Here is a 24037-nt window from a genome sequence, read left to right on the forward strand (position 1 = left end):
ACGTTTTAAAGAAAGAAACACAAGCACATAAATGTTTCTCTCTCTGTGTGTGTGCATGCGCTTGAAGTGGCTGTTTCTGGGTAACTCCAGTGTTCCACTTGGCCAATTTTTTTTCCTCTTGAGTACAGAAGTTGTGTTTTGGAGACCTTCTGAATTTTCAGTCAATTCTCCCCCGTCCCCCCCCCCAACCTCCTCCCCTCTTTTGTCTTTTGGTAACAGCATTTGGCATTTCCCGGACAGCCCGGACTCCATAAGGCCTCCGAGTCTGAATGCTAGAACGGCTTGAACACTGCCTGCTGCGACTGAAGAAGAACTTGAGTGAAAATAATCCTCTCCTTTGTTCTGCTGGGTTTGCTTTTTGTTTGCCTGACAGATGTTCGGCCCCTGTGCGTGTGCACGGAACGAAGAGTCGCCAGGCCCTGTGATCAGTCAGCTTATCGATTTCTGAATGTCCCATGCTGCTTATCGCCACCACTTGATGGGGCCGAAGCTTCTGGGCCTGAAACGCCTCTCTCATCTCCCTTCCCCCTTTTCCTGCTCTCTCTCCCCCATCCCTGACATACACAGACTGACCCACGGTTTGGGAGACCTCCTATTGTGAGGGTCCAGGGGAGAGCAGACCTCACCCCCCCCCGTTTTGGACCCCTGTGCAACTTGAAATGGTGAGGTGGGGGAGAGGAAATTCTGTCGAACGGGCAAATGGGATGATGAGCGTTGATGGGTCATGACATGTCGTTTCAAATGGGCTGGAAAGATCTGGAGCAGGAAAAGGCCTTGTGGTTTGTACATGCCCGTCTTCGTTGGATCAGAGTAATGGACATATGGATCAAAGGTATCATTCTGAATGAGGTGAAACATAACTCACAATCTCTAGGGTGGGTGTATGTATCCCTTCCATGTATACGTTAGTCTCTTTCCCTTAACAATGAGGCATTTTGCTGCTCCCTTTCCTGACAAGTTTGTGTAAAGAAACAACCTAGAGATATAACTGAATGTTCAATATCTGGTTTCCTTGCCAAAAATCTAACACCAAGGGTTGCCATCCTCCAGGTAATCTACAAGAAAAACTCAACACCGCTGTTAATATAAGATAGTCGTAAGAACCAAACAGGGTAGGCTTGAAGTATCAATCTAACAATAATATTATTCAAAGTTAAGCAATACAATTACATACGAATGTAATTGTATTGCTTAACTTTGAATAATATTGTTGTTACATTTGTTGTGTATCAATCTAACAACAATATTATTCAAAGTTAAGCAATACAATTACAAAAAATGTAATTGTATTGCTTAACTTTGAATAATATTGTTGTTAGATTGATACTTCGAGCCTACCCTGTTTGGTTCTTACAACCTCCAGGTAATAGCTGGAGATCTCCTGCTATTACAACTGATCTCCAGCCGATAGAGATCAGTTCACCTGGAGAACATGGCCGCTTTGGCAATTGGACTCTATGGCGTTGAGGTCCCTCCCCTCCCTAAACCCTGCCCTTCTCAGGCTGCGCCCCCAAAATATCCCACCAGTGGTGAAGAGAGACCTGGCAACCCTGCTAACACCCCCCATCCCCAATGTTGAGAGGTATTTATCTTGGATAGCTCTAGGGAGAGGTGGCTGTCTAAGCCTGGTGGCCCCACTCAGCCAATGAACCCCATGGGCACAAATAGTAAAACCCACAGGAACATCTTCCCAGCAAAGGGTTAAACAAGGTGCAGGGAATGAAGCCAGCCTACAGTCACCTAAGGTCCGAGGAATCTATCAGGGAAGGGGTTAAATAAGTATGCTCAAGTAGCAGCAGCAGTACATAGCACATAATGATGTCTCATGGGTGCCTGAGCTGGGACATCTGGAGATGAAATTGCAAGTGAGTGTCTGTAGAGGACCTGCGCTCCCCGCCATCTAGGTGACATCCCCAGTAGGAATTTTTTGGTCCTCCTAGAACAGAGACATCTTACCATTGCGGAGTACCACTGCTGAAAACCTCTTCCCTTAAATATTTATTTCAAATAATCTCACGTTCAGTACAGAAGTATTTTTTTGAGAGAAGGGTTGCCCCTGAAACCCCAAGCAAAGCTGATTTGTTTCCGGGCATGGTTTTTTTTTCTTCCCGGGGGGAATCAGTTTCTTTGAGCCCCAAGAAAGGGCGAGGGCGTCTCGTTTTAAAGGTGCGCAGCAACGCAAAAAGGAAATAGGTGCTATAATTTTAATGTGAAAGGCCAGGGTCCCGCAAAAAAAAAAAAAGGTACACCCCGCCTGGTTACGTTTAAGTCAAACAGCTCCTGAGTACACAATGAAAGGGAGAGAAACGGAACATCTCTCTGTCTCGGACAGCTGTTAAAACTGTCAAACAGCCTCAATGTCCATTTGGCTGAAGTTGTAAATGTGGCACTAATGAGATTGCCCCAGCTCTGTGGCTGGCAAATAAACACCTTCTGCGCTGACATGTTTGTTGCCACATCTGCTTAAGAAACGGGATTAACTATCTGCTTAATGTCACACTTCATTATGCCGCAGTTAAAGGATACCTCCAGCAAAACTGCAGAGAGCGGCAGGGAGGGGGAGGGGGTTGGGGACTGCCAAGCATGAGATTCGGGAGAAGGATGGTTTCCCTGAAACCTAATCCGAGCAGAAATACCTCCTGCCCAACAGGTATGGCGATAGCTTTTGTTACCGGCATGTGAGGGTCTCTCGAGTTACGCAGACCCCTTCGCCCCAAATGGAAAGACAGCTGATTTTCAGAGACGATAGAGATCAAAACTGGCCAGGATCCAGAGCCCTGGGAGCGGAAGAGAAAAATACCATCCGTGCTGTTCCACAGGGCCGTTACTGTACAGCCCTCAGTTTACTCACAGCAAGGGCACTGGTCTTCACCGGGTGGGTCTTACCTTACACACTTTACCTGAATATGGGCCGTAACAGTGCCGTCACTGCTGTTTTTAGGGGGGAGGTTTAACAGAAAGAGAAAGATGGAAAGAAGAAGAAGAGCTGGTTGTTATATGCCAACTTTCTCTACCACTTAAGGGAGACTCAAAAGAAGAAGAGTTGGTTTTTATATGCCAACTTTCTCTGCCACTTAAGGGAGACTCAAAAGAAGAAGAGTTGGTTTTTATATGCCAACTTTCTCTGCCACTTAAGGGAGACTCAAACCGGCTTACAATCCCCTTCCCTTCCCCTCCCCACAACAGACACCCGGTGAGGGAGGTGGTGCTGAGAGCTCTAAGAGAGCTGTGACTAGCCCAAGGTCACCCAGCTGGCTTCGTGTGGAGGAGTGGGGAATCAAACCCAGTTCTCCAGATTAGAGTCCACCTCTCTTAACCACTACACCACGCTGGCTCTCTGTTTATTAGAAACTTCTATGCTACCTTTCTAGACCGCCTGCTCTCAGTGGAGAAATTCTCCACCGTAACTGCAGTTGGCTTTTACAAGCTGCCTTGAACCGAGAGGAAAGGCGAGATACAAATGTAATAAATAAATAAATCCAAATCTGAGTGCCTCTTAACCACTACACCACAAAGACTATGTAAAGGAGAAAACCCAATAACTAGAATATGCATCTGCCAAGGAATCACTACTGTTTCAGAGGATGCTGTAGGCTCTGTCCTCCTCTCCGTTCATGACAGACACAGGTGGGCTTGTTGGAGTTCTCCATTGCCCTTCATGAGCTGGAAATGTATCCTACACGGAATACTACACTCTCCTAAACCTGTACATTGCACTGCAGGGGAAGATTGCGAAACAGGGACAAGCTGTCTTTTAGGGAACCTTGCCCACCACTATTGGCCTTCTGGTCAGGGAACACCTGTTAAGTTGAGGGAATGTACAACCTCTGTCTATGATGTTTTATCTGTGATGGCTCTTTTACAAATGCGATTCATCGGTTGGCAACACTGATAAGTAGGGCCGGTGCAAGATCTGAAAGAGAGAGGAGGAGGAGGAGGAGGAGGAGGAGAAGAGTTGGTTTTCTCTACCTCTTAAAAGAAGAATCAAACCAGCTTACAATCTCCTTCCCTTCCTCTTCCCACAGCAGACACCTTGTGAGGTAGGTGAGGCTGAGAGAGTTCGAAGAGAACTGTGACTAGCCCAAGGTCACTCAGATGGCTTCTTGTGGAGGAGTGGGAAAACCAACCCAGTTCACCAGATTAGAGTCCATCACTCATGTGGAAGAGTGGGGAATCAAACCCAGTTCTCCAGATTAGAGTCCACCGCTCTTAACCACTAGACCACAATGACTGAGCAGAAGCGCAGGAACAGCCAACGGTCATTTGTAGGACTGTTCTAAAAGACACAGATAGTGTCTTTCTTTGGGGAGAGGGGAGTTGAAAGCATTAACTGCTTTGCAGACACCAAGGCTGGGCTGAACTGCAGAGCTGACCATACCTTAGACATCTTCTCATTGTGGAAATTACCATAAGGGTGACAGCATGGTCCACCCAGTGGTCTCTGCCATCAGGGAAAGGGAAGTGAAAAACCACTGTTTCACACTGATGGTAGGGACTGGATCGATTCCATGCAGGTGTGATCAGTAGATGTCTCCAAAAGCTCCCACCATCTCCTTTCGGGGAACATTTCTGTACCAAAAAAAATCAACAATGTACATTCGGATCAAAATCAGGAACTTTGATTGTCAGCTTCCTGAAAGCATCTGGTTGGTTTCTGTGGGAAACAGAAGGGCACTGGCCCGATCGAGCAAAGCTCTTCTTATTAAATGCCTAAGGAAACCGCTCTTAGATGAATCCACCCTTTCTGTTGTTTCTAGCAACTTGGCAATTCCCCTGCAATATGTCTATGATGACTGTTCTGGTGCTGACATAGTGTAGCTTGCCCACAGAAAGCAAAGGAGCACATTCCCTAGACTGTTATATTAAAAAAAGGTAAAGGTCCCCTGTGCAAGCACGGGGTCATTCTTGACCCATGGGGTGAAGTCACATCCCGACGTTTACTAGGCAGACTTTTGTTTACAGGGTGGTTTGCCAGTGTCTTCCCCAGTCATCTTCCCTTTACCCCCAGCAATCTGGGTCCTCATTTGACCGACCTCGGAAGGATGGAAGGCTGAGTCAACCTTGAGCTGGCTACATGAAACCAACTTCAGTGGAGTTATATAGTCAATAACTTATTAGTGTATTATACAAACAACCAAAAGTGTTGGGTGGGTAGTGTTAGCAGAACTAATTGGCTGATATCTTTTCCTTGGACATATGATTTTTAAATAACTTAACTCCCCTCCCCCAAATTAATCCCCAGAATTAATTTTCCCCTCTATTCTGAAGCCAGGCTTGGTCTCTGTACCACAGACATGCAAATTGGGACAATGATGTAAACCGCAATGTTGAATGTGGGTGATATCAAAGTAAACATGTAAAAGTCATGTGCGAAAATGTATTGAATTTTTAAAAGAGATGTGTTTATGAGCCTCTTTCACCGTGTAAAATGGGTTTGCTGTAGAGAAATTGGTGCCACACTTGGCACCACTGAAATACTGTACATTCATCAACCTGTTTTGTTGTTGACAAATTTCATAAGAACATAAGAAAAGCCATGCTGGATCAGACCAAGGCCCATCAAGTCCAGCAGTCTGTTCACACAGTGGCCAACCAGGTGCCTCTAGGAAGCCCACAAACAAGACGACTGCAGCAGCACCATCCTGCCTGTGTTCCACAGCACCTAATACAATAGGCATGCTCCTCTGATCCTGGAGAGAATAGGTATGCATCATGACTAGTATCCATTTTTACTAGTAGCCCTGAATACCCCTCTCCTCCATGAACATGTCCACTCCCGTCTTAAAGACTTCCAAGTTGGCAGCCATCACCATATTTCCAACGCATATTTGAGACATACTAGATTTCTGGCCTTATACGCTTTTCAGCAACACATGTGTAAAGGATCTGTTGCAGTGCCAGAAAGCCAAAGGTCTTCTTTTTTTTTTGTATAAGATTCTCTGAAGCATTTTTGAGAATCCCACATTCTGTTTTGTGCCCTGTATGAATATCATGAATGTAGAGCAGAAAAGTCAAGAAACTGAATGAATATTTTTAACCAATGCAGGTTCTGCATTTACAGTCTAAGGTAAGGTAAAGTCAGTTGAAGTACCATGAAAGACCCCCAGGCTGGACAAAACAGAGAAGTGAACAAATAAAAAGGAACTCCTTCAATATGGCACACAATGAAGAAATGTTTCTGAATGTGGCGACAGCAATGCAATGCTGCCATCTGTTGCCTGCTCCTGATAGTGCGCCTGGCCCAAATGACACTTGTATTCCCAGCGATGTATTAAGAGTTTGAAAACGTTATAAAAAATACTGTTCGCACTTTCTATGTATTCCCAGCGATGTATTAAGAGTTTGAAAACGTTATAAAAAAATACTGTTCGCACTTTGTTTGGCCCCTTTAGCTGTGAAGATGTCTTCCAACCATTTATAAGCCGTGGTATCCAAAAACCCTTTTAAAGCTATGTTTTTTTATAACGTTTTCAAACTCTGAATACATCGCTGGGAATACAAAGTGCGGTAACCCCCAGAATGTATGGACGGGCTTCATTGAAAAGCACTATGTCCAAGATGGCATGAGTATACTGTTTGTGGTGTAGTGGTTAAGAACGGTGGTTTGGAGCGGTGGAGTCTGATCTGGAGAACCGGGTTTGATTCCCCACTCCTCCACATGAGCGCCGGAGGCTAATCTGGTGAACTGGATTTGTTTCCCCATTCCTACACACGAAGCCAGCTGGGTGACCTTGGGCAAGTCACACTCTCTCAGCCCCACCTACCCCACAGGGTGGGGAGGGGAAGGGAAGGTGATTGTAAGCCGGTTTGATTCTGCCTTAAGTGGAAGAGAAAGTCGGCATATAAAAACCAACTCTTCTTCTTTTCTTCTTCGGCTGTATTTCTGATAGCTCATTTATACCTGATATTTAGCATCAAGGCCAGGCTAAGACATGCATGATTACTGTATATTTGTGAACGGTTCGTCCCTTGATGACTACAAACACCAAGTACTGGCTTGCATGTGTGAATGGGCCATCAAAGCTAGAACGCCCCAGTTAGGGCTTTTATATGACCTCCTGTGTAATGCTTTTCAGTGGAGTTAGTTCACTCTTTCAGCCAATAGCTATCAAGGTTTCAGTAAATTAAGTGTAGAGAAATCAGTGATGAATGGACCAGGTCTTTTATGACTGGCAGTTGGGTGTGTGTGACTGAATCCAATTAAATATGTTGTGTCTGAAGTGGCCCTGCCTGTTTGCTGCTTCTCAATGAGTGCTATATAGTAATGTGTGCCATCTATGGCTTTAACAGCCGATTGCTGTAGTATATTTTATTGTTTTAATCGTTTTATTGATATTTATAATGGAAGATGTTGATTTTATCGTTGGTACCCACCCTGAGCCTGGCTTCAGCCATTGAAATAATAAATGAAATAAATAAACTTCTGTCATGGGCCACCATTGGCATGAAGCAGAGGGATCCTCATCACATAATGGAGCCAAGTCGAATGGTGACATTTGGTAAGTTCAATGGCAGAGTCTTGGGGTTTCGGTGGTCTTCGGTGGCCTGCTTCTGGAACTCCAGCAGTGGGACAAGGGAGTTTGATATAAGGCCACAAGATCATATTTTAAAACCATATATTAAGCTCATATTTTAGCCCTGTTGTGCCACATGCTTTTTTAAAAAAATTGAAAAGTTATAATTAGCACTGAATGCAGTTGGTAGATAAAGCCACACATTAGGGCTTAGTTTTAAAAAAACAACGCATACACTTCAATGGAATGTCAGAATACTGATTTTCAGGGGTTTTTTTAAAAAAAATGCATCAAATGTTTCATCCCAGACTGGAGATTTGTGGTTGGCCTCCAATGAACAAGGAAGAGAACAATACTATTCCTGTACCAGATGGCTTCCTCAGGAAGATGATCCATTAACTTAAAATAAACCTATTATCCAATTAAAAAGAGGGGTTTCTCAGTACCGTGTTTCATAACTGTGATGAGCTTGCCTTGGTGTTGACACAGGACAGGATGACCACTTAACTCTAAGTCATTCGGGCGCTATTAGCTCTATTTGACAACTTTAATGGCTTGAGGTTTGTTTGAGGAGCGGTGTTGCCAGGTGGTGGAGCTAGTCCTATTTAAGGCTTTATGACAGCAGGAAATTGCTAAGGAACCTTCTTGTTGCACACGATAGTATTTGTAACATATAAGCCATTGCAGCAGTAAAGCAAAACCAGGCACAATTACTATATCGTTTTTTCTGCTTTAGATAAGAGATTTTGGCAGGCTGTTAGCCTGAATGGGAGAACTAACATCCTCGTGTACATTGCCATGGGCAACTGTTTGACCTCCAGGATGAAAAATACCACATACGATCTGAACGTTTGGGCTGGGTTGTCAACAATATGTGGACGATGCTCAGCTCTATCTCATACTTCTGGCTGATCCCAGAAGGGAGGCTGTAGAGACAAAAAAGAAGTGCTACTGGTGAGCAGAAGATCTGGTCCTACTGCTGGATAAGCAGGTGGTATTTGTGACCAGGAGTGCCTTTTACCAGCTTTGACTGGTTAGCCAGCTACAGCCTGTCTTATTAATGCCAGGGACTTCAGGTATTGGTAAAACAAACTATTTATTGAACGTCTATAACACAAAGAAAAGTCAACAGTTCCTGCCTAGTGCCTGCTTGCTCTTTCTTCTCTGGGTCTCCTTCTAACTTCATGTTTCCTGTTTAGTTGCTCCTCCCCTGTTCCAACCCCTTAAGATTACATTTCACTACCCAGCCTTTCCTGTGTAGAAAAGATCTGTGTAGAAAAGATCTGGCCGCTGTGGTGCATGCCCTGGTTACGTCAAGATTAGATTACTGCAGTGCACTGTACATAGGGCTGCCTTTGAGATAGGGTTGACAGGTCCCTCTTTGCCACCAGCCGGAGATTTTATGGGTGGAGCCTGAGGAGGAAGGACGGGACGGGACTCCAATGCCATAGACTTCAATTGCCAAAGTGGCCATTTTTCTCCAGATGAACTGATCTCTATCGGCTGGAGATCAGTTGTAATAGCAGGAGATCTCCAGCTAATACCTGGAGGTTGATAGATAAGAACAACAGCACGTGGCTCAATCACAATAAATACAACTAGAAAAATGTATGGTACAAAAACCTTTGTTCATGTTCATATAATGACCAAAGAAATAGTAAACATCCAACCAAATACACCAAAGCAATATTTCAAAAGGAATTCAAGTTCATTCCCAGTTCATAGGAGAGTCCAATATAAAGTTCATAAACCAAAAAGAGTCAAACCCGACTTCCATGAAGAAAAGCTCCTATGAAACCCAACTTTCCCACGATGGCCGTGCTCCAGACCGACCGTCTCTCCGGGGAAAATGCAAAGAAGGTTCCAATCATAAATCAAAAGACGACACTTCTAGATAAGTGGTCGTTTCGCCTAATTGGCTTCTTCAGTTGTACTTAATATCCATAAATTCTTCAGTTGTACTTAATGTCCATAAATCATATTTTCTCACGGGGCATGTAGCCTCTAAAAATACATTAAAAAATTACATTTGTTATGAAATTGCATTTTTAATGAATGTACACATTTATATATAACAATCCTTCAAAAAATATTTTCTTACCCCATAGAATTGTTGACCTGATATGGTTCAAGACCCAAGGTTCCTTATTCCTACTGAGAGGTTATGCAACTGATACTAGCTAGAGGGAAACGTATTAGGAGATATAGATAGGAGTCAGCTGTGGCAAATAAATATATCTTTCTTACTTAAAGGAAACTTACCAAATCAAATTCATGATTAAGTCCTGCAGGATACATTGTTTTAAAAAGAAAGATCAGTTTCTTTTCTTGCCTGTGCAAAATTGTTGTCACATCTTGTTGGTAATATGAACGAGGTTTGAACTTCCAGAGGGCAAAGAATAACATGTCATTTTCTGAATGTCCCTTGTCCAGATAGTGTTGCGTGAGGGGAGCGTCTAAGACCTTGGCGCGCAAGCGCGCTTTTTGCTCCCCAATCCTAAGTTTTAACTGTCTAGTACAGGAACCTATGTAAAGAAGAGAGCACGGACATAAAATTGCGTACACGGTGTTCCGTGATGAGCAGTTGCTGAAATGCTTCAGTTGGTATTTGAAATTGAATGCGGAGGAGCTAACCTCCTTTATCGGCAGACTCAGTGGACACACCGAACACCTGCCACATTTATGATGTCCTGGAGGTTGGCAATCCTACTTTGAGAAGTGTTTGGACACCTCTATTGGTGCATAATGCTGCAGCCAGAATGTTCACTTGGAGTGGATTGTAGGGACCATATTACTCCCGTCTTGGTTTACCTACACTGGCTCCCAATTTGCTCCCAGGCAAAGGTGCTGACCTTTAAAGCCCTATATGGTCTGGGATCAACATACCTGAAGGACCCCCTACTCCCTTATGAACCCAACCAACCATTATGGCCATCTTCCAAGGCCCTGCTTTGTATGCCCCTCCTTGTGAGATTGAGGAGCCCCGTGGCGCAGAGTGGTAAGCTGCAGTACTGCAGTCAAAAGCTCTGCACATGACCTGAGTTCGATCCCGACGGAAGTCGGTTTCAGGTAGCCGGCTGAAGGTTGACTCAGCCTTCCATCCTTCTGAGGTTGGTAAAATGAGTACCCAGTTGGCTGGGGGTAAAGGGAAGATGACTGGGGAAGGCACTGGCAAACCACCCCGCAAACAAAGTCTGCCTTGGAAACGTCGGGATGTGACGTCACCCCATGGGTCAGGAATGACCCGGTGCTTGCACAGGGGACCTTTACTTTTTACTTTTGTGAGATTAGGCGGGTGGCAACATGGAACAGGGTCTTCTCAGTCATGACACCAAAACCCTGAAACTCTTTACCCAGGGAGATTTGTCTGTCCTCTTTCCTTGCCATTTTCCACTAGTGGGTGAAGACTTTTTTTGTTTTGTTTGGCGTTCCTTCAGTTATCCCTCCTCCCTTTCCTCTCCCAATGGTTCAGTGGTTATTTTTATGTCTTTGAGGATATTTTAGCTCTGTTTTTAATTGTTTTAATGTTGCTGTTAATGGTAATTGCTAACTGGAGCGAATATACCATGTGTAAATTCCAGAAGGGCTAGTATGATAGATTATTTTCTAACCTTGGAAGGAGTACTGCAGTCTGTCAAAAAATTTATGTAAGCGATTTCTTGGGAAGTGATCTTTTTTGTTTGTGCTTAGTACTCTAATTATCCCATACGTGTGTCTCACTAAGAGAAACTCATGCTGGTCTTGAATGATGCAATTCTAAATTAGAATATGGACACAAGAGATAGAAGGGAGAGATAAATGATATTATCTGAACTTTGCAGGAACTTGGTTAAGCAAACTTGAATGGAATGCCAATTTTTCCACATTTGGAAATCTTTGGTTCCCTTTTCAGTTTATTTAAACCAGCTATTTTAAAACGAACACATTTAGGTGATTACATTATTCCCAGAAATCTTTGCTTTGATAAGGATTTCAGGAAACTAAAATAACTGGTTAGGCAGATGCAACGTGAGTTTCAAAGTTATAATACTAGAAGCAACCAAGCCAAAGTGCTACAGCTAAAGAAGGATTTTAAAATTTTAATTGCAAGAAAGGAAAAAGAGGATATGAGTGGGCTGCAAATGTGTCTAATCTAAGCGCTTTCTGGAAAATTATGAGTCAAATTCTGGTCTGAAAATCACGTATTATATTCCTTTATCTGCATGGGAATACTACTTTGAACATTATTTTGGCATATTCTTTCCCAGTGTTAGATGAAGAGAATGAGACACCAGAAGTTCCAGAATGGCCACTGATATCCGTTAGAGAAATGGCCAATTTAACATTTAATCAAAAGGTTAAAATCAGGGAAGGCTCCAGGTCTGGACCTTTGTCCTACGGCGTTACTTAAAGCAAGCCATACTTGGTGGGCCAGAATTCTTGCTCCTGTCTTTTATAGGCTGGTGTAATCTAAAAGCCCAGTGTGAATATTTTTTTATTTTATTTATTTACTTTATTTATAGCCTAGCTTTCTTGCAGAGCAGAGATGGATTAGGCAGCCTAAGAAAATGAGGTCAAATAGCATGAGACATCCAACAAACATTGCAGTAGGACTAGGATCACAAAAATTAGGGGGGGGGGACAGTATCAGAGATGGTATATCATAAACATTGCAAAAAATGGAAATACAAATGTGGGAAACAGTGCTACAAGAGCAACATAAATACATACAGTAATAGTCTACAATCCCATTCCCTTTATACAAGCATCCTCCCAAACAATTCCACTGTACTACAGCTTTATTCCCTTTATAAAAATGGCCTCCTGAACAATTCTGTTTTACACAATTTGTGGAATGACAGAAACGTGGGGAGCCTTTCTGACCTCCTCAGTAGGGTTACCAGGTCCCCCTGGCTGTGGGGGGGGACTTACTGAGTAGTGGGGGCCCTTGCTGGCGTCACAGACATTGCTGGTGACGCTCTGATGTCAGTTCCTGTGCACGGCGGAAATAATGTCATCACGTTGCTGCTGACTCCCCCCACATTTTGAAGCCATTTTTTTACTCACCTGGCCAGCAGAGCAGCAACAGGGAGTGCCCGCTGGGAACAGGGGACCCCCCACCCTCAGGGAGGGCTTTGGGACCCCTCAGGCAGGCCATTCTACAACGTGGGAGCCACCACACAGAAAGCCCATTCTCATATCACTGTGAGTGTAAGTATGCTCTGACTACCGGTATGTAATTTCTACACCATTTAACATGTCATGTTTAAATGCCTGTGCTTTGTGTTGGGTTTGTTTCAGCTCTGTTTTAGATTTCTGCTTGTTTTCAGATTTTTGAAGTCCACACCTTATTGCATTCTTTATTGGATGCACCATCCTGTTGGTTGTATTTGACGTACACCACGTAATCCACCATGAGCAGCAGTGAAAAATGTGGACTATAAATAAAATAAATAAGTAAAACAAATAACAGCCCAATGTTATTTAGGAGGACGTTAGGGAAAGTACCTTTTCGGTAGTGTTTTTCTTTTACGTTGTCTACTACTTGTTTTTCCATACAAAAATAAAATGAGCAAACATAATCTTACAAAATAGAATTTGCAATTATCTAATCCAGTGCACACAGTTAAGATGAATAAAGACAGATGTTTAATTGTATGGACAATTATGTGAATGAATATATTGGGTAATGTATTCAGTGTAATGGTATGTTATGTCATTTGTATTTTTGAATAATACATTAAAAAACAAATATCTTCTAGCTCACTGCTTCAGATACTTGGTTGAAAAAGGCTTCACTTGAAAAGAACCATAATGCCACCTAGTGGTCAAGTTTGGACTCCGCTGCTTTCAGGACACTGCTATTTACCAGTTTTTGAGGACAGATTTCTATAGTAGTACTATAGAAGACTTGGTGATGAGTGACGGAATCCAATCTATGTGCAAAGGTTGGAGGTTGGCTAGGGCTTTTCTATGTCATAATCTATAACCCAAGACTGAAAAATCTGCAAACTGCTGCATCACAAACTGTAGACCTCAAATGCAAACCAGCACAGGGCACTGCTCATATTATCTAGCTTACTATGGGCCACACAAATTGGCACACTTTTCCAACCACGAAGTGTAAAGGTGGGGTAAGGGAGAGACTAAAAATCTGCTCTATCATACCCAAGGCACAGATCGTGAAACACAGCCTTACATTCAATTAAAAAAATTAAAAAATAAAGATGCAGCATCCATTCATTTTAGTCCTCTTGCTGGACCAACTCTTTGTTCCCCTTTGGATTATTATGACAGCCTCAGCATGTCTGGAACCGGGGGTTGAATCCATCTCCTTTTACAGATGGCAGAAGGAGTGTGAGGGAAGATGAAGGAGATTGTGGGTTAGGTTCTCTCTTCCTCATGCGAAATGCAAAAATTCAGGGTATTTTAGCCCTACTAATCGTCATTCTGCCTTGACCTGGCTGGCCCAGGCTAGCCTGATCTCGTCAGATCTTGGAAGCTAAGCAAGGTGAGCCCTGGTTAGTATTTGGATGGGAGACCACCAAGGAATACCAGGGTTGCTGTGCAGAGGAAGGCACTGGCAAACCACCTTTGTTAGTCTCTTGCCATGAAACCCCCCAAAAAGGGGTCGCCATAAGTCGGCTGCGACTTGACAGCACTTTACACACACACACACAATCGGCATTCTAATCAGCTATTCTTGATTACATTTGTGTTTTACGTAATTATATTTCAACATGGTCATTTAGCCCTGCTGTTTAGTACTTTTTCTCCACAATCATACAAGCTTGTCTAGTGAAGAACTGCCATACACATCTGATAAAATGGGCCGTACATGGATAAGAACATGCTTTTTAAAGGTTCTTGGGAATGGGGGACCGAAGTATCATCTTAGTCAATGCACAAGCACTTAATGCACCACAAAGCATTTCACAGCATGCAGCTGAGGAAGTCTGCTTTGAGCTGCTGAGAATTGCCCCACAATAAGTTATTTTTAAGGGCACGATCTGAGCTTGAGGCTCAAGGTGGCTTTCAACCAGAAGTAACCTAAATTATGATTTTCTAGTATAGCATGGTGTAGTGGTTAAGAGCGGTGGACTCTAATCTTGAGGACTGGGTTCGATTCTCCACTCCTCCATATGAAGCCTGTTGGGTGACCCTGGGCAAGTCACAGTTGTCTCAGAACTCTCAGCCCATGTGGAGGCAGGCAATGGCAAACCACCTCCAAATGTCTCTTGCCTTGAAAACCCTACGGGGTCACCATAAGTCAGCTTTGACTTGACAGCACTTCCCATTACAGTATAGCTTAAAAAAAAACACTTTCCACTATTGTGTGCAAGACAGACGGTTGCAGAATAAATGACATGGGGCAGAGTAAAGCCTTTCTAATTTTGTAACTGGGGGAGGGGCATCCTGTGCAGTGATCCTTGGGGTGTTGCAAGTATCTCACTATTTTCATCCATCTGAAATGTTTGGCGTACAGTATTCCCTTTATGTCGGTCCATTTAGCAGTGAAATGAGAACAAAAAAGGGCCGCACCAGCCATAGGAGATAAAAAATAAGGCCAAAGGCTGATGGTGCAAAATAGGTAAAAATATATTTTATTACTCAGTTAAAATTCCCTTTCAAAGAAGATTATATCTTCTTTGAAAAACCACTGAGAGGCTATCGTACTTTAGACTTATTATGAGAAGACAAGAGTCACTGGAAAAGACAATCACGCTAGGAAAGGTTGAGGGCAGCAGGAAAAGAGGAAGACCCAACAAGAGATGGATTGACTCTATAAAGGAGGCCACGGCCATCAGTTTGCAAGACCTGAGCAAGGCTGTTAAGGATAGGACACCTTGGAGGACATTGATTCATAGGGTCGCCATGAGTCAGAAGCAATTTGATGGCACTTACCACACACACACAATAAAATGAAAGCCAGCGTGGTATAGTGGTTGTCAGATTAGGACCTAGGATACTCAGGTTCAAATCTCCACTGGCACCACTGAAGTTTGCTGGGTGACCTTGGGCCAGTCACAGACTCTCAGCCCTGACCCCAGCTAGTACTTGGATGGGAGACCTCCAAGGAACACCAGGGGTGTGACATGGAGATAGACAACAGCAAACCACCTCTGAACCTCCCTTGCCTTGAAAACTCTATGAATCAGCTGCAACTTGATAGCAAAAAAAGAAGTAAAAGTAAAAATTAAATAAAAAATATTTTTACCTATTTTGCACCATTGGCCTTAGCCTTATTTTTATATCCATTTAGCAGTGTATAATATTTTGATGACATCACTGACCCAGAATTTCCCAGTTCAAGGACATTATTTTTATCATACATGCTACACAAGCCACAAAATAATTATGAAAGACAATTTTATTCCTTTCCTTAATACATCAACTGTCATCATAATGCCAGTAGCATGCATAAAATTAAGATTACACACTGAAGACTTTAACTGAACTAAGCACAAATTTAGTCTCTTCGTAATGGAACAGTTTCCTCTTTAATTCCATCTTTTGTGATGATGCAGATTTTTAGGGCATCCCCAGTGTAGACATCTCTTTCTGCAGCAGAAATGAAGACATCCTTTACCAGCTGCAAAGCCTTTTCCAGGGACAAAGGCACATGCTTCACGTTTTGCATGTTCTTGAAGCCAACCTTTAAAAATAAAGACATTAACGTATAGTTCTTGGCTTTCATTTGATAGCTACAGAATATTAACCCCATGATATATCAAAACTGTTCAAAGTTTAAAAGACTGTTTTAGCTTGCCAGGACTTGCTGCACAAAGATTCAAACAATGAACAAGGAAGCCCATACGACATGGAAGAGAAGGCTAGAATCACTGACTACTTTGGGGGAGGGGGCAAGGAAGAAAAATAAAGGCCAAAGTGGGCTCCAGTCAATGAAAGCCTATGCTGGAAATAAAATTTCGTTAGTCTTTAAGGTGCCACAAGACTCCTGATTATTTTTGCTGCAAGAGACTAACATGTGATAAATGCATTTATCACTTGAATGCAGTGCATGGAGACATTCCAAAGCGAGAAAAGTGCCTTCCTCTCCAAATTAAAAAAAATGGAATAGGAAAACAAGCAAGGAGGGTCAGCAGGGGTGGAATTATCCTATTTTCCTTTCTACTCAGGAGACATGGTAAATCCTATTCTATGTCTATGCCAGTGCTGCTTTTAGACTTCTCTAGCAACACACAGCTTTGTGCATGTGTCCACAGAAACACTGACTAGCTTGCCTGCCCATACAAGACCCATGTCAAGCAATGGTGTAAAGCTACCCCAGTATCAGCAACCTGGAGGCAATTCTTGCTTGGCATAAGCTGTCGGGCAAACGGCCATTGTCAGGTGGGTGCAGAGAGACTCAGTGCTAAGTTTTTAAATTCTTTAACACCTATTAAGAACAAACTACTGAAAGCCAAACAGGCCATTGGTAGCCCGTAATAAACGTGCAATGTTTCAGACAAACTGAGCTACCTATTTGTCGACGTACCATGAAGCACAGAGTCATGATCGAACTCTTACCTGGTTGTCCAGCAGAGGCTGCAGCATTGCACTGGCTGATCCACCAGCTTTGAAAGTATCTCTCTGGTAGGAACCTACTGGGTCAAAACTATACACGGCACCTTTCCCTGAAAAAGTGGGGATGAAAATGACATTAGGCCACATTCAGTGAATAATGAAGTTAAGCTCAGCCCTTGTCTACTATTATACTTGTTAACAGGAACTACTCCCCCCCCACCCAGGCACCCACTTCATACCCAAGATTTCAAATGATGGGGCACATGATCGCAAAGAGAACACGATCATGCCCCCCCAAAGTGAGGAATATATTATATAAATATCAAAGAGACACAGGATACTAGTCAGTTACACATTTTTGGAATATGCCCTACTTATAGAGGCTCTAATGCCATGCACCTAGAGAGTCACTTCTATTCAGAAAACTGTAACCCACAACTCATGTACACAACTAGAACTGAAGAACTCTCTTCCTTAGAAAGCAGAGTCTCAACTAGGATCCATTCTTCTGTGGGAGTCATATTACCATGGAACTTGAAAACCTGTTTTCATCTTCCCCTGGCCCAACAGCTAACTGCTTAGTACTTCATGCGTTGAAGAAGAAGAGTTGGTTTTTATATGACGGCTTTCTCTACCACTTAAAGAAGAATCAAAGCGGCTTACAATCGCCTTCCCTCCCCACAGCAGACACCCTGTGAGATAGGTTGGCTAAGAGTGTGACTAGCTCAAGGTCACCCAGCTGGCTTCATGTGGAGGAGTGGGGAAACAAATCCAGTTCACCAGATTAGCATCCACCACTCATGTGGAGGAGTAGGGAATCAAACCCGGTTCTCCAGATCAGAGTCCACCGCTCTTAACCACTACACCACGCTGACCAGGACTGCTGTAAGTGTGCTCAGAAATTTTATATAAAGCTGTCACCATTTCTCAGTAGGCAATGTTAGAAAAATCTTGCATGATGGTGCTGAAATTTCCTCAGAAAGTACTACTTGATTTAATGCTGTATTCACCTAAACAATGCTATATTCACTAGTGTTTTCTTTCCCAACCAAACGGAGAAACATTTCCTCATATCTTAAGTAAGAGCACATAGAAGTTTACCTTCTTCATCCAATCCACCAATTATGTTGTAAACATAGTAAGGAAAGAAGCGTCGTGAGTACAGAATCGTAGAGAGCATGGCTGCAATTGCCCCTGAACTCATCATCTTGTTATTGGAATGCTTGTACATCTGAAACCAATGATAAGACTGTCAGAATGGGCAGGCTTTGATATTAAAGACTTTACTATAATTATTAGCAGCAGAACAAGCGATGGATCAGGACTGCAGATCTGCATCAGGAAAAATTAAGCAGTCACATCAAATAAATGTCAATCTGTCAGTTTGCTGTACTTTTTATTGCTGAGGAAGGAGCAGTGTTCATCTTGGTTACAATTTCAGCTCTCAGATGAAACTTTTTGAAACAACTGTTATTGCCTAATACTGTAAACTTTACACTAAAACAATGTTCTAAATTTCACTACTAGACACCAAAGATTTTTTTAAAATTAACTTTGGGTCACAGAAAAGCCCCAGCAAACTCACGTTGCAAACCAATAAAAGAAGAATGATTGGTTTTTATAACCTGATTTTCTCTACCTTTAAGGAGTCTCAAACCAGCTTATGATCACTTTCCCTTCCTCTCCCCACAACACCTTGTAAGGTAGATGGGGCTGAGGGATTTTGGAGAGAACTGTGACTAGCCCAAGGTCATTCAGCAAGCTTCATGTAGAGGAGTGGGGAAACAAACGCAGTTCACCAGAGTCCTCTGCTCTTAACCACGCCATACTGGTGTAGTGCTTCAATATTGCTGTACAGAATAACATCTGAAAATGATTGCTTTTTTAAAAATGACATTTTATTACTATGCCTAAACTTCTAGACTTCAACTACTGGTCTATTATCTGATCTTTTACTGGCGTTTGATCACCTTTGCCGCAAGACATGTGTGTAAAGTGCCGTCAAGTCGCAGCCGACTTATGGCGACCCCCTTTTGGGGTTTTCATGGCAAGAGACTAACAGAGGTGGTTTGCCAGTGCCTTCCTCTGCACAGCAACCCTGGACTTCCTTGGTGGTCTCCCATCCAAATACTAACCAGGGCTGACCCTGCTTAGCTTCTGAGATCTGACGAGATCAGGCTAGCCTGGGCCATCCAGGTCAGGGCACTGCAGGACATACACAATAACAATCTACCTTCAGTCTTGCTTCAATAATTTTAGTAAGAGTAAGACAATCTCCATGAAATCCACTGCAACCAATGACTGTTTTCTCTGTCCTGTAAAACACAAAATCCGTATTATTTTAAACAATCTTTGTCACATGTTCTTAAACAGAGGTTTTTTTTGTTAAATCGATCAGATGTATCGCCTGCAAACAACGTCATCTAAGCATTCCCCTCAGCGGATATTTCACAAATGTTAAAAATTACAAGCTTTAATTGCTAAGATGATGGACTAAGACTGACATACATGTGCACAAATACTGCCTTTACTGCACGTGAAAGTACAAGGCTTATGCCTCTGATCACAAGGAGGCAATGCTGTGCACACTGGAAGCATTTGCATATAACAAACAATTACAGCAATTCCATCTACGATTGTCCATGTGTGCATATGGGTCACATGTTAATAACCTTCTTTACAAGTTCACAAGCATCTGCATACAAGAATGCACAGTATTGTCACTGCCTTCAAAGAACATTGACTTGCTGCAGATACAACACTCCGAGCATTAATACCATACAATTCCCATTCATTTTAGTGGATTTATAACAGTCAAATGTTTACACCCAGGTAGCCCTCACCAAAGCAATTATTAGAGGAATGTACCTTGTGGCTGGGATACAAAAAACTGAAATGGGTTTTCTGAGCTAATGCTGATTTTTGATTATTTGTGGGGTGGGGGCTTGGGGCTCTTGCAAGTCAAAAAGCAGCTTTTAAAATCTCAGCAAATCTGAGGGGTCAACTATGCCTCAAACTTCATAATCACTGCGAGAGCTTTTTTACTTTTTTACTAAACTGGCTAGGTTAACTTGCTACATTTACAAATATCTACTGGAAAAATGAGGGTATTATGCATCACAGCAACCAAAAGCTAAATTGAGTTAAGAGCAGATCCCACCTAGCACATCTCTGTTAAGAAATAAATATTTTCATTTGGTAGCTTGAAACATCTACTACATTTATAAATATTTAATGGTGCCATTTTATTTTAATTTAAAGACTGTCAAGCAAGACAGAACCCCATAAGGTGAGGCACCATGGCACGGAGGCAAAGTATATTGTGGAACAGGCAAGTCTCCTTCCCACAGTAAAGTTACTTCAGCTAACATTAGTCTGCTCATTGGCCCCCTCCACAATATCTTTATGCAAAAAGTTCCCACATTCAATCCCTGACATCCCCAGTTAAAGAATCTCAGGAAACAGCTGTTTTAAAGAGCCCTTCTCTGTTTTATGCCATGAGAGCCAGCGTAGTGGTTAAGAGCAGTGGTTTGGAGCGGTAGAATCTGATCTGGAGAACCGGGTTTGATTCCCCACTCCTCCACATGAGCGGCGGAGGCACTTGCAGAGGCACTTGCACAGCCTACTAAAAGACAGAAACCAGGACTGAAAGTTATTTAAAGTGTGTGCCCAAGAATTTGGAAATACCCACTGGGATCTTTCCTTCCTTTGACCAGTAGCCTGCCCACAGTACAATTTATTTTTCAAGTCTCTTCTGTTTTAGAAGCAGTTTGCTGATTGTATATTTCATGCAGCAACCATTCCTATACCAATCTACAAAATTCCCTGGGCCCAAGTATGTTGCATGGTTATTTGGATTCTGGTCAGAGAATATGACCACATCTGATCTAGATAAGAGCATATATTATGCTAAGGACTATATAATGGAGCGGTTTTACTTTCATTTAAAGACCATGACGCAAGAGAGAATCAGAGCGAGATGAGGGACCATGGTTCTCAAGTAAAGCATACAGTGGAACAGGCAAGTCTCTTTACCACAATAAATTACTTTTACTACCATTACTGCAGTTAGTCATCCAAAAAGAGATGGAATGCAAGACATACTCAAGCTTATCGAAGAAACCAAATTAAAACATGAAGTCAATGACGCTTTAGTTTCAAGAGATTTTTAAATAGTACTGTAAACTCACACACACATCCGAGACAGGATGTTTGTCACTCCTACAGGCCATATACACTTTTAGTTTTCAGAAGTTAAACTTACAGTTTGTAGCATTTTGGGCTGTCCCGTGTATGAACTGAATAGTCTTCACTCAGCCGAGTGTCTGAAGCAACCAAAGAGAAATCTTCACCAGCAATTGCCAACACCGTCCTTAACAAGAAGGAAAAGAACAAACAATAGCAGGGCTAAGCATTGGGTGAATTGTGTCAGTTGTGATTACAACCCATTTACCAGATTTATCAGAATGGACCAGCCACACCTCAAGCAAACAAGAACACCAAAAAACCAGCCTTGGATTGATGTACATGCTGTAGTTCTTTCCTAAAGGATCAATTCATGAGTAGATCAGAGACATCAGATGTACAACCTTGGTCACTATAAGGCACAAATTAGATTTCGGCAATTTTGCTCAAAAGCATAATATGAAAACACCATTCTGTCCTGACTCCCACCCCCAGGGTTCCTCAACACATCAGTGAAACCATGCCATGAGGCCATCTTTCCTATCCTGTTCAAGAACATGAAGTAGGAAGCACAATGTCAAAATAAAAGATGATATTGAACTGACATATGAATCCATAAGTAAAGACCTCATCTAGCAGTCTTCAGTTGGAAGAAGGCCCTCCAGTGCTTTTAACACCTAAAATAGCCAACTTGGTACAGACAAGGAAAAGGGCCACCTGAATGACTCAAAAGAACTTAAGCTGAAAGAATAAGTGAAACAAGAAGGCAAACGGTACTCTTCGGGGAAGCCTCATGAGTAAAGGGGGACAACAGAAGAAGAGCAGGGCGGACAGTGTTTTGTGCATCGCCAGATCAGAAGACACAATGGGGAGGGGCTGTGGCTCAGTGGTAGAGCATCTGCTTGGTATGCAGAATGTCCCAGGTTCAATTCCCGCCATCTCCAGTTAAAGGCCCAGGCAAGTAGGTGATGTGAAGGACGTCTGCCTGAGACCCTGGGGAGCCGCTGCTAGTCTGACAATACTGACTTTGATGGACCAAGGGTCTGATTCAGTAGAAGGCAGTTTCATGTGTTCTTCATGTGACACTTTGGGCAACAAATGATGTAGAACTAATATCCCACCATTGGCGGGAAAAGAGAGAAGAACTCTTTTAATTTTGGCAAGAGACCCCGGATAGTAGCGAATGGGATTAGACAGGAAGGGGACGGAGCGGCCTCAAAATCTGAGCACAAAGGGAGCCATGTTAGCCTGCTATAACCGAAACTAAGGGGGTTACCGCACTTTGTATTCCCAGCAATGTATTAAGAGTTTGAAAATGTTATAAAAACCATCGCTTTAAAAGGGTTTTTGGATACCACGGCTTATAAATGGTTGGAAGACGTCTTCACAGCTAAAGGGGCCAAAGTGTGAACCGTATGTTTTATAATGTTTTCAAACTCTTAATTCATTGCTGGGAATACAAGTGCGGTAACCCCCTAACTTTCACAGAGCCCAAATAATGCGCTTTCGATCCACTTTCACTGCACCTTAACAACGGTTTGCGAGGGGATTTTGCCAGTTCACACAGTAAAAAGCCACCTTCAAAGTGCATTGAAAGTGGACTGAAAGTGGACTTCCTAATTTTAAACTATATGCTGAGGCGGCTGCTTTAGTATGGTTGAAAGACTGGATGGATTTAAAAAATACACGTTTATTGGTCTTGGAAGGTTTTGATAATAGAAGTGGTTGGCACGATTGTGTGTGTGTTAAGTGCCGTCAAGTCGCTTCCGACTCATGGCGACCTTGTGAATGAAAGTCCTCCAAAATGTCCTATCTTTGACAGCCTTGCTCAGATCTTGCAAATTGAAGGCTGTGGCTTCCTTTATTGAGCACGATTACTTGTGGTATAATACAGTTAAAACCCATGCATCATTTCGACAACATATGGTTAAATCATCCCTTTATAGGATATGGATTAGATATAAACATTTATTAGAAACAAAAACTCCGTTATGGATTTCATCCCAAGAAATGTTAACATTACGCCCATTAAGACCAGCTCAAATTGTAACATATCAGGATCTTCTGAAATGGGAAGGTACAAAACGTTCACTAAAAGAATATGAAGAAGTTAAAGACTTATTATCTTGGTTCCAGTATAATGGGGCCATTTAAAGGACATTCTTTGATCTAATCCCATATCTATACTTTGTATTAATTCTATATTAGGTACTGATTTAATAATGTTGGATAGGAGATGAACAGGTTAATTAAAACAATATTGGGATTAGTGCCGTTAGCAAAAGTTTATACAATTTATTTTAAGATGGGAGAGGGAGAGGGGGGGGGGAAGTCATTTTATTGTTAAATTAGTGATATTACTTGTTTTTATTATTATTATTACTTTTGGTATTGGATATTATTTCTATGTTGATATGTTAAACGAAGAAAATAAAAAAAATTATTTAAAAAAAGAAAAGAAAGTGGACTGAAAGTGCATCGCTTGGGCTGTGTGAAAGCGCCCTAAAAACCAGTCTGCCTTGCAGCCCCTCCCAAGCGAGCCGGTTCCTCGTAGCCTCTTCGGCTTTAGCGAGCCGGAGGCCAGAGGTTTCGCTGCAACGCGCCTGAACGAAGCGGCATCTGGGCCGCCGCCGCCACCACCACTCCGCCCACCGGCCGGGAACCACAAAGACCTCTTCTTGCGCAGGCCAAGGCGCGACCGGCGAAGCCCAGGCCGCCACTCACCCGCCGTTGAACGTGTACGGGGAGAAGCGGTGCCGTGCGACGGGGCCCCCCGCGGCCTCACACCCCAGCCCGAAAGCAGGCCCGGCGCGGCCAGCGGTCGACAGCAT

At 42.8% G+C, this 24037-nt stretch overlaps 1 protein-coding gene across 1 annotated transcript in view; it reads right to left on the minus strand.

Annotated features, from left to right (window-relative positions):
- The window catches only part of PSMB1 (proteasome 20S subunit beta 1), a 120548-nt gene extending 96511 nt beyond the window's left edge, over positions 1-24037 (minus strand). Inside the window, exons 1-6 of the mRNA XM_056853774.1 lie at positions 23931-24037; positions 21286-21393; positions 19255-19336; positions 18123-18252; positions 17025-17131; positions 15907-16149 (exon numbers count right to left, since the gene is read on the minus strand). Of these exons, the coding sequence (XP_056709752.1) occupies positions 15964-16149; positions 17025-17131; positions 18123-18252; positions 19255-19336; positions 21286-21393; positions 23931-24037 (720 nt within the window). The 3' untranslated portion in view covers positions 15907-15963. The remainder of the gene's footprint in view (positions 1-15906; positions 16150-17024; positions 17132-18122; positions 18253-19254; positions 19337-21285; positions 21394-23930) is intronic.

Source organism: Euleptes europaea, chromosome 7 (assembly GCF_029931775.1).
Source record: "Euleptes europaea isolate rEulEur1 chromosome 7, rEulEur1.hap1, whole genome shotgun sequence".
NCBI classification, from domain to species: domain Eukaryota; kingdom Metazoa; phylum Chordata; class Lepidosauria; order Squamata; family Sphaerodactylidae; genus Euleptes; species Euleptes europaea.